Source organism: Rhinoderma darwinii, chromosome 5, assembly GCF_050947455.1.
Source record: "Rhinoderma darwinii isolate aRhiDar2 chromosome 5, aRhiDar2.hap1, whole genome shotgun sequence".
NCBI classification, from domain to species: Eukaryota; Metazoa; Chordata; class Amphibia; order Anura; family Rhinodermatidae; genus Rhinoderma; species Rhinoderma darwinii.
In genome coordinates this window covers 330,717,387-330,731,374 of record NC_134691.1, presented here as the reverse complement: position 1 = coordinate 330,731,374, position 13,988 = coordinate 330,717,387, and the positions used below count along the sequence as shown (strand labels likewise).

The window sequence follows — 13,988 nt, the reverse complement described above, 5'->3', positions numbered from 1 at the left end:
ATGTTTTGCTACTTTTACAAAGAAAAAAAAGTAATTGTTATGAATTACATTTGTTCTGTGTCACCTTATTTATTCCGAGAGCCATAACTTTTTTATTTTTCCGTCAATTGAGTGTTGCGATGTCTTATTTTGCAGGGCGAGTTGTAGTTTTCATTCGTACCATTTTGGGGTACTTTAGACATTTTGGTCACTTTTTATTCTATTTTTTGTGGGAGATGAGTTGACCAAAAAACTGTGATTTTGGCAATTTAATGTTCTTTTTTTATATAATGTTATATTCGAATAGTTTGGACTAGCACGGACGTGGCTAAACCAGTTATGTAAGAAAAATGCAACATTGCTTTTGGGGGAAAAGTTTTTTTTTTTTACTTTTAATATATTTTTTTGTGTATATATATAAAACAATAAACTTTATTTAACTGTAATTTACTTGTTTTATTAGTCCCATTAGGGGACTTGGATCAAAAATGGCAGACCTGGGAGCCCTTTATAACCAGGCTGCGATGACAAGTATCAACACCCTGCAATCAAGTTGGGGGGGGGGGGCATGCCGTCCCACTCTTTCTAACAGCTTAGATGCCGCAGTTACTTTTGACCGTGGCATCACAGGGGTTAAACAAGCAGGATGTCTCTCCAGCGGGTTCCCGCTCATTAAAGCGATGTGTCGGCTGTAACATATGGAAGGTGTTAAATAGACAGTTTAGGCCTTGTTCACACGGTGCTAAAAAAAACGGCGTGTAAACACGTAAAAAAACGCGTCAAGTAAATGCAGTGTGAACAAGGCCTAATATATTTTTTTACACTAGATTTTTCAAGTGTATCTGGGGTTGCACATGGGAAATCTTCAGTTTCAGTGACAATTGCTAAGACTGTGCTGGGTCTAGTTAGACCCAGCAACAGCCTCCTGCCACCGGCATTCTGGCGATCATGTGATTACCGGGACCAATAGAGGCAGTGGCTCATTAAGCGCTGTGTTTGTAAAAAATGAGGAGACACAAGTGGTGAAAACCAGGGCCCCCAGCAATCTCTGACTGCCAGGCACTCGACATTCGTCTGCCGGATCGCTCAAGCAGCTGGCTTAAACCCACACTGCCACCACTAGAGGGAGCATCCGTCATACAGTGAACTCAATAATATGACAGTATGCATTAAGCTCCCCCTAGTGGTGGCAGCAACCAGCCAGAATGTCCTAATTTAGCTCTATGTCCACGCAGGGTGTTTGAAAACCTGAATTAGAAAAACTCCGACCCCTATAAACCTAATAAAGACTGCACAGAATTGTGAACCTAAACATAACATGGTGTTAAAAAGTAGCCTCTCTCTTGACAGGGACACTAAACCTTCAGTCTCTCTTTTCACTGTGCAGGTGAATGTTATAAATTGGTGCTCGGCAGAAATTATTATAGTCCGAAAAGAGGGGTTATAATAATGGGAAAAAGGTGAACTTTTTTAAAAAAAATTTTTTTCAATCTTTCACTTGAACCTCTTATTAGATGTGATTGAATTTATTTATTTCCTATTGTTAAGTATTACCCAAGACCTCATTCAGCAGCCCCTATATGTATCATGTATTGCTTCGACCAATTTTGACTCCAGGTTTCCAAAATGAATCACACTTACGTGGTCCAACCCTGATCGGTCATTCATATTTTTATATTTATTTGATGTACAATCGAAGACAAAACACAGAACATTATGTGTATATATATATATATATATATATATATAATGTATATATTACCTATCCCCCTTTTCAGGTCCGTTGTTTGTTTGTTTTTTGGGTTTTTGTAGTAAACGTTCAGACAACTCGATCTCGACGGAGAAAACATATACAGAGATGTAGCCTGTGTAGAACCATACAAAGAAGCATCCAGCAATGACACTGATACATTGTAACACTGCATTCTGAATTCGGAGAAATGTTGCGAGCAGTTGGCTATAGCACAGTGCCCGTTACATGCATTATGCATATTGCCAGGAGGGTCATTTTGTTTTTTGTTATTTTTTTTTCAAGATTTTCAATGTTTTAACAAACCTTCCTTCAAGCCATCCGAGCTCGGCTCTTGCTTTTCACCCAAATCCTCAGCCGCAACGCCGCTTGTGTCGTCGCCAAGACATGTCCTACTTTCAAAAATGTTGTTGTTATTATTCACTTGGCTGCCGTTTTGCTTGAGAAGCCGAAACACCTCCGCTTCCAGGTCCCTGATCTAAAATGACAGGAGGGGAAGTGAGTGAAACGCGTTGAGGAATTCTGTAGCGTAACCCCCTCTTACTGACAAACCTGCAGGGGCATCGGTCATGTTACTCAATACATAGAGTGCTTGCCGGCAATCAAAGCCCTTGTTTCCCAACTAACAAGAATAAAATAACAACATTTGTATTAGGTATATGCAACCATGGACAGACTACATGAAAGTTACAATTTCTGGTCCATTGCTGATAGGGATCAGCATAGTGCAATGTATCAAGACTCAAAGGAAGCAGGGTGCTTGCGACTGCAGTCCGCAACACCAATGCTGTCAGTTAAATTCTAAGAGATCAGCAAGACCATTGTTTAAAATTCAAAAGAGCCCCCCCGACATGTTTCGCTACCGACGTAGCGTCTTCAGGGGTATCGGGGCTAATGACAGCGAGCGGCGGAATCCACACTCCTATATGCGAGGAGAAGTGTCTACACGTGTGCCTGCAATTAGCTGAGAGCCAATCAGAGACCGAATGGAGGTCTGTGACAGTCGGCACCGCAAATCGCAGGCTACACACAAGCCACCAATGAATGCCAGTGCAGGCGCGCATGCGCTATAAGGAATATACAGAAGATAGAAAAATTCTTAGTAGTTACAGCGTGCATGCGCCCAGACGAATCCTCTTCAACCTCTTTGTAACTACTAAGAATTTCCTCGCATATAGGAGTGTGGATTCCGCCGCTCGCTGTCATTAGCCCCGATACCCCTGAAGACGCTACGTCGGTAGCGAAACATGTCGGGGGGGCTCTTTTGAATTTTAAACAATGGTCTTGCTGATCTCTTAGAATTTAACTGACAGCATTGGTGTTGCGGACTGCAGTCGCAAGCACCCTGCTTCCTTTGAGTCTTGATACATTGCACTATGCTGATCCCTATCAGCAATGGACCAGAAATGTTAACTTTCATGTAGTCTGTCCATGGTTGTATATACCTAATACAAATGCTGTTATTTTATTCTTGTTAGTTGGGAAACAAGGGCTTTGATTGCCGGCAAGCACTCTATGTATTGAACCTCTTGCGCCCACCAACTATTGGGGTCCATCCCTTAGTAATTGCTCGGTCATGTTACTCACACGTGACTGCAAGTTCTGAACTTCTGCAAGATGAACTTTTTCCATGTCTTCGATTTTCTTCTTCTCGACTTCTTGGCGTTTCATGAAATCAACTTCCCTGGAATAGGGAAAATAATAAAGGTTTCATTAAAAGCCAACAGAACTTTTGTACAAAACCATTACCAAAATAGATCTGATATCTAGGCCGGTAGAGTTCAGTACTTTGGCTCAGCAGTCATCATTCTAAGCATTAATAACATAGTAGTGATACATTCTGTAGTGATACTCTAGTCACATCCAAAGCTGCAGTCAAAGTTCTAGTGATACCTACTTATTGTTAAAAGCACTGTACAAATGCGAATCTCTCTGGTCAGTGGCATTACCCACAGTGAAGCATTACAAAGCTACAAGGATGTCACCTACTAGAAGTGAGAAGTTGCACTTCTAGTAGGAAATTGGCAGAATTCTGAAAACCTATGGATATGAATGTAAAAAAGTAACTTACAGGATTTGTCGACCTTTGCATGAATGTTGTTGTTTTGTTTTTTTTTCAAATTACACCTTAAAAAAATCCAATCGTTTTGTGTCTACAGCTCCAATGCAGACCTGTGTCTCCATGGTAACAGACTACAAACTTTGTAGTCTCATCTTGCAGTCATATTCCCTTCCACTCATCCTGCTCTGCTTCTTGCTACTACATTTGGTAGGTTAACTAAAAGTAGGGGATAGGAGTCATGGTTGCCCACATAGTACTGGATTTTCCTGCAGCGGGAAATGTGTGACCACCGACAAATGTGATCTCTGCATTAAGGGTCTTGAGTATGGCTGTCCATGGGATCAATAATACAGGAATGTGGTAATAATACTGAGGACCTCTACTGGACAGTTAGTGCAACTGCATGACCAGCACAATAATGAGTTTAGACAGGATGGCTGTGGCGCTTGTCCACTCAGAGGTCTGTTATTTCCTTGGATCTCTACAGCATCAGGAGATTGTAGTAGACGTTATCTGGCAGAAGACTCGTAGATGACTATATCTTACTTTTGTTGGAAATCCTTGATTAACTTCTTGGCCTTATTGTACTTCTTCTCCAGGGCTTGGTATTGGCTCTGAGTTTCTTTCAGGTGCTCGTTGACAGTATGACACAATGTCTGAGCCTCAATCCAATAACTTTCCAGCTTCATCATCCTATCTTTGTTCTCCTCGATGTTCTGTTGCAGTTGAGTCTTCTCCAGTTCCCTCCTCACTTTCTCATTCTCTGCAGATTTAAGCTGAAAAATAGAGGACAATTATGGACTAAGGAGATATTCCAGGAGGCTCCAATATATAAAGAACATATACTCACCTTACATATACATCTATCCATCTATCTATCTATCTGTCTATCTGTCTGTCTGTCTGTCTGTCTGTCTGTCTGTCTATCTATCTATCTATCTATCTATCTATCTATCTATCTATCTATCTATCTATCTATCTATCTATCTATCTATCTATCTATCTATCTCATATCTATCTATCTATCTATCTCATATCTATCTCATATCTATCTATCTATCTCATATCTATCTATCTATCTCATATCTATCCCATATCTATCTATCTATCTCATATCTATCTATCTATCTATCTATCTCATATCTATCTATCTATCTAACTATCTATCTATCTATCTATCTATCTATCTATCTCATATCTATCTATCTATCTCATATCTATCTCATATCTATCTATCTATCTATCTATCTATCTATCTATCTATCTATCTATCTATCTATCTATCTATCTATCTATCTCATATCTATCTATCTATCTATCTATCTATCTATCTATCTATCTATCTATCTATCTATCTATCTATCTATCTATCTATCTATCTATCTATCTCATATCTATCTATCCCATATCTATCTATCCCATATCTATCTATCTATCTATCATCTATCTCATATCTATCTATCTATCTATCTATCTATCTATCTATCTATCTATCTATCTATCTATCTATCTCATATCTATCTATCTCATATCTATCTATCTCATATCTATCTATCTCATATCTATCTATCTCATATCTATCTATCTATCTATCTATCTATCTATCTATCTATCTATCTATCTATCTCATATCTATCTATCTCATATCTATCTATCTATCTATCTATCTATCTATCTATCTATCTATCTATCTATCTATCTATCTATCTATCTATCTATCTATCTATCTATCTATCTTTCTATCTATCTATCTATCTATCTATTATAGATTTGCGTGTTCACACCACTGGTGAAATTGTTGTGTATCCGTGAATCCCGATGACACACAGAGGCACAACAAAGGCTTTTTGCAGTTCGGTGGACCGCAAAGGACCTGTGGTTTTGCGCACCGCAAAACCAATGCGGTCGTGTGCAGGAGGCCTTATGCAGGACATAGTTCTGCCGTGTTTGCCAGAGCGGGAGTCTCTCTTTGCATCAGTTCTCCGATCTGGCTCAAAGAGGGGGGCCCTAAGCATGGGACCTCCTTCTTTGACGTCCATATACTGCACCCTAAAAGCGAATACACAGGGGTTGTTTCGTTGGGACAACCCTTTAAACTTTAGCGTGACTCATGATTGTTCATCTATCATTTTTGAAGACAACATTTTGAATACTTTCTGAAAATAAAAATGTCAAATTAAAGTGTCTTATGAATATTTTTGTTGTTCCTTACTATTGGCTCACTATATATATATATATATATATATATATATATATATATATATATATATATATATACACACATATTTTTCAAGGCCACTGAGAGGAATAAATAACCCGTCTGAATACAATGTGCAACTGGTGTCCGCAGTGACTGGATCTACTGTTCGCTTTGAGTGAAGAAACGATAATATCCAGTAGACATCGGAATATCTAAACTGTCCGTCTAGCCCTGCTGCGCCAAACCATTAAATATTCTCACGATTTACCCTTTTCGCAGCTGCCGTCAAATACCACTTTGCACAGTGTCTATATCATCAAACAAACAAGTCTCTGCCTCCGTTGTGCCCGCCGACAAGAAGAAGAATGGATAATTGCAGCCTTACCTTTGTTTTCAGCTTCTGAATTTCAGCTTCGGTGACTGCATGCTTAATCTGCAGCTGCAAGGAAATAAAGGGAAAGAGAGTCAGAATAGGATCATCGGAGGGCGGCCGCGTGCTGTGTAAAGCCGGATTGTAGAGGGTCCATGGAAAACGCTGCAGTGCAGCAGGTTGTAAATTATAATGCCTTGCTGAAAAAAAAAAAAAAGATATTGTGTCCGTCTTCATTTCCCGATCAGAGAGTCGCCTTGTAATAGTAATCTCCAATGGAAACCTTAAAAATATTGAGTGGCGTCCAACCTGCCGCCATGAGATAAAAGCATCAACATAAACATCTCCGGCGCAACAGTCTACAGCAGCCCGAGTGACTCATCCTCCGCTGACATAACACCGGGCTCACTGATCGGCTCCATCTTCGCTGCCACATATGGCTTACTATTACACAGCAGTCAATTACTTACAATGCCAGGAATAGAAGCGAATGACAAGGTAGTGGGTGATAATGGCATCTGCTATTCTGTATGAGAGGGAAGACTAAGCTGCTGAATGTAGCTCCTATCCAATATCAAAAATACCTGGGATAATATCTAAAAGTGTCCTGTGCATCCAGTGTCTGCCAGTATATAAGTGTATGAGAATATATAGGTGTTTGTCTCCTAGTGAAACCGTGTATGAGGAGATATATAGATGTATGTCACCCTGTGTATGAGGAGATATATAGATGTATGTATCCCAGTGTATGAGGAGATATATAGATATATGTCACCCAGTGTATGAGGAGATATATAGATATATGTCACCCAGTGTATGAGGAGATATATAGATATATGTCACCCTGTGTATGAGGAGATATATAGATGTATGTCACCCTGTGTATGAGGAGATATATAGATGTGTCACCCTGTGTATGAGGAGATATATAGATGTGTCACCCTGTGTATGAGGAGATATATAGATGTATGTCATCCAGTGTATGAGGAGATATATAGCTGTATGTCATCCAGTGTATGAGGAGATATATAGATGTATGTCACCCTGTGTATGAGGAGATATATAGATGTATGTATCCCAGTGTATGAGGAGATATATAGATATATGTCACACAGTGTATGAGGAGATATATAGATGTATGTCACCCAGTGTATGAGGAGATCTATAGATGTATGTCACACAGTGTATGAGGAGATATATAGATGTATGTATCCCAGTGTATGAGGAGATATATAGATATATGTCACACAGTGTATGAGGAGATATATAGATGTGTCATCCAGTGTATGAGGAGATATATAGATGTATGTATCCCAGTGTATGAGGAGATATATAGATGTATGTCACCCTGTGTATGAGGAGATATATAGATGTGTCACCCTGTGTATGAGGAGATATATAGATGTGTCACCCTGTGTATGAGGAGATATATAGATGTATGTCATCCAGTGTATGAGGAGATATATAGCTGTATGTCATCCAGTGTATGAGGAGATATATAGATGTATGTCACCCTGTGTATGAGGAGATATATAGATGTATGTATCCCAGTGTATGAGGAGATATATAGATATATGTCACACAGTGTATGAGGAGATATATAGATGTATGTCACCCAGTGTATGAGGAGATCTATAGATGTATGTCACACAGTGTATGAGGAGATATATAGATGTATGTATCCCAGTGTATGAGGAGATATATAGATATATGTCACACAGTGTATGAGGAGATATATAGATGTGTCATCCAGTGTATGAGGAGATATATAGATGTATGTATCCCAGTGTATGAGGAAATATATAGATGTATGTCACCCTGTGTATGAGGAGATATATAGATGTGTCATCCAGTGTATGAGTAGATATATAGATGTATGTCACCCTGTGTATGAGGAGATATATAGATGTATGTATCCCAGTGTATGAGGAGATATATAGATATATGTCACACAGTGTATGAAGAGATATATAGATGTATGTCACCCAGTGTATGAGGAGATATATAGATGTGTCATCCAGTGTATGAGTAGATATATAGATGTATGTTACCCAGTGTATGAGGAGATATATAGATGTATGTTACCCAGTGTATGAGGAGATATATAGATGTATGTCATCCAGTGTATGAGGAGATATATAGATGTATGTTACCCAGTGTATGAGGAGATATATAGATGTGTGTATCCCAGTGTATGATTAGATATATAGATGTATGTCATCCAGTGTATGAGGGGATATATAGATGTATGTCACCCAGTGTATGAGGGGATATATAGATGTATGTATCCCAGTGTATGAGGATATATATAGATGTATGTTACCCAGTGTATGAGGGGATATATAGATGTATGTCACCCAGTGTATGAGTAGATATATAGATGTATGTCACCCTGTGTATGAAGAGATATATAGATGTATGTCACCCAGTGTATGAGGAGATATATAGATGTATGTTACCCAGTGTATGAGGAGATATATAGATGTATGTATCCCAGTGTATGAGGAGATATATAGATGTATGTCACCCAGTGTATGAAGAGATATATAGATGTATGTTACCCAGTGTATGAAGAGATATATAGATGTATGTTACCCAGTGTATGAGGAGATATATAGATGTATGTATCCCAGTGTATGAGTAGATATATAGCTGTATGTCATCCAGTGTATGAGGAGATATATAGCTGTATGTCATCCAGTGTATGAGGAGATATATAGATGTATGTCATCCAGTGTATGAGGAGATATATAGATGTATGTTACCCAGTGTATGAGGAGATATATAGATGTGTGTATCCCAGTGTATGAGGAGATATATAGATGTATGTTACCCAGTGTATGAGGGGATATATAGATGTATGTCACCCAGTGTATGAGGAGATATATAGATGTGTGTATCCCAGTGTATGAGGAGATATATAGATGTATGTATCCCAGTGTATGAGGAGATATATAGATGTATGTCATACAGTGTATGAGGAGATATATAGATGTATGTCACCCAGTGTATGAGGAGATATATAGATGTATGTTACCCAGTGTATGAGGAGATATATAGATGTATGTATCCCAGTGTATGAGGAGATATATAGATGTGTGTATCCCAGTGTATGAGGAGATATATAGATGTATGTATCCCAGTGTATGAGGAGATATATAGATGTATGTTACCCAGTGTATGAGGGGATATATAGATGTATGTATCCCAGTGTATGAGGATATATATAGATGTATGTTACCCAGTGTATGAGGGGATATATAGATGTATGTCACCCAGTGTATGAGGAGATATATAGATGTATGTTACCCAGTGTATGAGGAGATATATAGATGTATGTTACCCAGTGTATGAGGAGACATAAAGATGTATGTCACCCAGTGTATGAGGAGATATATAGATGTATGTTACCCAGTGTATGAGGAGACATAAAGATGTATGTATCCCAGTGTATGAGGAGATATATAGATGTATGTATCCCAGTGTATGAGGAGATATATAGATGTATGTCCCCCAGTGTATGAGTGTATCAGGCGATATATAGGTGTATGTCTTTTTTACATTGCTGACAGCGTTGTCTACTTTATGATGTTGCAGAATAAATTTATACATATAAAACTGTAACTCATATCTTTAGTCCTAAAGCAGACCTGTCAAGTCTCCCATGCTTCCCAGCATTTGATAGACGGGGAGATGCTGAGCTGGGTGATATAATTTATCATGATTTGATTCAGTATTTTCATGTAAAAAGTTGTATAACGCCTTAAGGGCACAGCCAATTTTGCCCTTAAAAAAACAATTCTGAAGCATTGTGCCATTCCTCTGTTATTCCTCCAGGAAATGTCAGAATAAATTGATAACTGCGCGTTACACTATTGACAAGGGGAATGGTGTGTCCCCACACAGCCTGGCACTGTCAGCACTGATTGGACAGAGTGTGCAGGGAAAAGCCCTATTGACAAGGAGAATGGTAACACCCAGTTGTCAAATTATTTCTAAGAGGAGTAACAATGGTACAGTACAAAGCAGAAAAAAAGATGCTTCAGCACGGGGGAGGCAAGTATTTACTAAAACAGACATATCAGGAGAGCGGGCAAGCCCTCTTTAAGATAGAAATTGGCTGTGTATATAGAAAACTGTATAACCCTGAGCTCAGGGTCTCCCCCTCTACCCCATGCTGTTCTCAGAAAGAAGTCCGGACAAATCCACTGTAAAAAGTTTACATCATAAAAATAATAACAACAATTTTTGAGGCCAAAGTATACAAAACCCAAAAATTCAGGTAAGGAAAAAAATGGATCAGCAGAGGATTTTTGGAAGGGGATTATGGTGAGTTCAGATTGCCTCGTTCCTCTGTCCAATAAGAGTTGTAAACCTGTGCGAGGCTCCCACTCCAAAAAGACACTGGTTTATGCAACACATGTGAAGGTAGGGGGCAAACCAGTTCCAGGGCCATAATGTCCCGGGACAGGGGGTGCAGTTATTTCGGTTCTCTACATATGTAGGAATCCAGTGGAAACATTAGTCACTAACGTGTTACGGCTTCGTGAAGAGAAGGTCCTTGAACATAAACTAACTTCGGCAAAGTCCTAATAACCCCTAATAAGAGGTCTTTGTTGACGATCCCATTACTGTTCGGAGCTATTCTTATTTCTCTGATCTTCTGTCTCATCTTTTAAGGAAGGAAACACAGTAATTTATATGTGTGCGCCATCCGAGAGCCGATAATTACAGTATTTATATGTACTTTTCAATTTAACAATACTTGGGAACAGAGCGGAAAACCCTTTCACGGATAATCTAACACTTTTTTGTGTATTTTTTGGTTTATTGTGTATTTTTTATATACTCTGTTATATTTCTGGTACACTGTGTACTGTACGGTCTCCTGAAGAAGCTCCTGTCCTCATCGTATAGAGTGATTTACAGGACTTTTATATGTGAGGACTTGCTTTATCTGTATTAGTTATCTGCTTAATTGTCTTTTTTTCTTATCTGTGGTTGACATTTTGGGGGCTTTGGAACCAACTCCTAGTTTTCCATAGAGTTATGGTCTCAAGTTACAATATTTTCAACTTACAATCGTCGCCCCGGAACGGATTAATATTGTCACTTGACGGACCACCGTATATGACATTTAAGTGGGAGTGACATTGGTTTAACCCCTTGACGCATTATTCCGTACATGTACATAATAAGTGTCAGAGATGTATGGAGGGCACTCACGGGCTGAGCGCCATACTCAGCAGGTGTCAGCTGTGTATTACAGCTGACACCCGGAACTAACGTCCGGGAACAGCGATCGCGCTGTTACTGGCCGTTTAACCCCCCCAAATGCTGCGGTCAATTATGACCGCAGCATCTGAGGCGTTGAATACAGGGGGCACCTCCTTCGACAGCTCATCGCTGGTTCAAAAAAGTGTGTAAAAAAAAAAAAAAAGTTTAATAAAGTTATTAGTAGTGAAAATTAAAAAAAAAAAATGGAAACGTTAAAAAAAAAAAACTTTTTGCCATTGTTCCTCTAAAGTAATGTAAAAAATAAAAAAAATAAACTAAATTTGTATCGCCACGTCTATAAAAGTCTGTACTATTACAATATACCATTATTTAACTTTCACGGTGAACGCTGTAAAAAACAAAAAAATTAAACCGCCAAAATCGCTGTTTTTTGGTCACCTTAGCTCTCAAATGTGGAAACACAAAACCAATTAATTTTTTTTATACAATAGTATTTTTTTGTAAAAGTAGTAAAATATAAAAAATACTAAATACTATATTTGTATCACCATAATTGTATTGGGCGGCAAAATAAAGTTAAGTTGTTGTTTTTACCGCACGGTGAAAGCCGTAAAAACCAAAGCCAAAAAACAATGGAGGAATCACAGTTTTTTCCAATTTCAGCCCGCAAATATTTTTTCCTGTTCCCCAGTACATTATGTGATACTTTAAATGCTGCCAATAGAAACTACAACTCCTCCCGTGAAAAAAAGCTCTCACTCCGCTCTACTGACGGAAAAATAAAAAAGTTCTGCCTCTTGGAAGGCGGGGAGCGAAAAACAAAAATTAAAAGAATGGCTCAGTCCTTAAGGGGTTAATGTGTTATAGTCTTCCCAGAGGTGTAACGTGAAGATTCTGGGGCCCAATGTAAAATCTGTCACAGGGCCCCCCACCTATCATGTGTCATTAATAATACTGGTGTTCCTACGCGGAATAGGGGCTTGCGGGACCTCTCAGCCTCCAGGACCTGGGTGCGACTGCTACTTCTGCACACCCCATAGTTGCTCCCTTGAGTCCTCCTACAATCGCTGGTAATCCATGTGATAGTGCCATTAAGACTGGCTTAAAGGGGTTGTTGACCTCTTTGTTTCGCCCCTTTCCATATGCCTTATTAGGACATAGTGGGAGGTCTCCACATCTGGACCGATCCATTACAAAGAGTGTCTTCTCGCTCAAATTTTTAGATAGTGCCAGTATGAATAAATTTGTCCCAATGTCTTAAGGTGGCCACATGAGAGAACTGCTGACCATTAATGGTTTCCTCCTGCAGGTTTCATCTAGCTCAGATTCCCATATCATGTACAGTACCAATGACTTGGGTTAGTCACTGCCAGACAATTATGGAGCACCAAGATCAGTGAGGGGTGGAGGGATTACCAAAAAAATGTAAATATATTATGGCTGATTTATTCCCCCCCCCCCCCCAACACACATTTATTCATTGGCAGAACCTGCTGAAAGTGATAGAGTGAATTGGTGGCTTTCCAAAATTTTAAAGGGTATGTCCACCACCAAGCAACACCTCAAAGTTAGAATTTTAAATTAATCTACAGAAAACTTTCAGTCCCCTTATAAATACATTACTTATCTTATACTGTTCCTGGGTTATATCCTGTATTTTACTCCAGAGCGGCATTCACAATTCTGCAGGCTTCAGAGCTGAAATCTCCCAGCATTCTTTGCTGATTCACAGTCAGCACAGAGCTTTCTCTGATAATTTTCATTCTGGGAAGTGTTCTCTTTATCGAAAGTAGAACAAGGGGAGGAAACCTCCAGCTCACCAGCCCAACGCCTGACACTCCTGCTTCGCTCGGGTCTCCGCAACGGTCCACGGTAGATAGTAGTAGAATAGAAAAAATTTATCCAGCGCTGGAGGAGTGTTTTAAAAAGGAACGTATTCCCAAATTTCTTAGTATCAAAACATATAAAAGTTCGGTAACAGGCAGACTTGGTATCAAGGCAGCAACCGGTAGGTATAGTGAGCCTACGCGTTTCAAGCACGTCAAGTGCTCTTAGTCATGGCTATCATTCACTCGATATTGTAAAGTCATCTGATGTAGAAAAAATGAACTGCCCCCCTGCAATATAGGAGCTAAGCTATTAGGGGTGTGACTGACAACAGGCTTGCTGACTGTTTCCAATGTCAACCAGTATAATTGTAAATGAAGCTCTGAAGTGCAATAAAGTCCGTATCTCAGGATCAGCACACAGTAAGAGAAGTAATGTAATGTATGTATTTACATAGTTAATCATCTTTTTATGTAGATTATATATATATATATATATATATATATATATATATATATATATATATATATATATATATATATACTGGATGGACAAAAGTATT

At 39.0% G+C, this 13,988-nt stretch overlaps 1 protein-coding gene across 2 annotated transcripts in view; it reads right to left on the bottom strand.

The window, feature by feature from the left end:
* Positions 1-13,988, bottom strand: part of PPP1R9A (protein phosphatase 1 regulatory subunit 9A) — a 187,466-nt gene that overhangs the window by 28,726 nt on the left and 144,752 nt on the right. For both annotated transcript variants that reach the window (XM_075827733.1, XM_075827734.1), the window contains exons 8-11: positions 6,377-6,430; positions 4,338-4,567; positions 3,317-3,413; positions 2,036-2,207 (exon numbers count right to left, since the gene is read on the bottom strand). In XM_075827733.1, the coding sequence (XP_075683848.1) occupies positions 2,036-2,207; positions 3,317-3,413; positions 4,338-4,567; positions 6,377-6,430 (553 nt within the window). The remainder of the gene's footprint in view (positions 1-2,035; positions 2,208-3,316; positions 3,414-4,337; positions 4,568-6,376; positions 6,431-13,988) is intronic.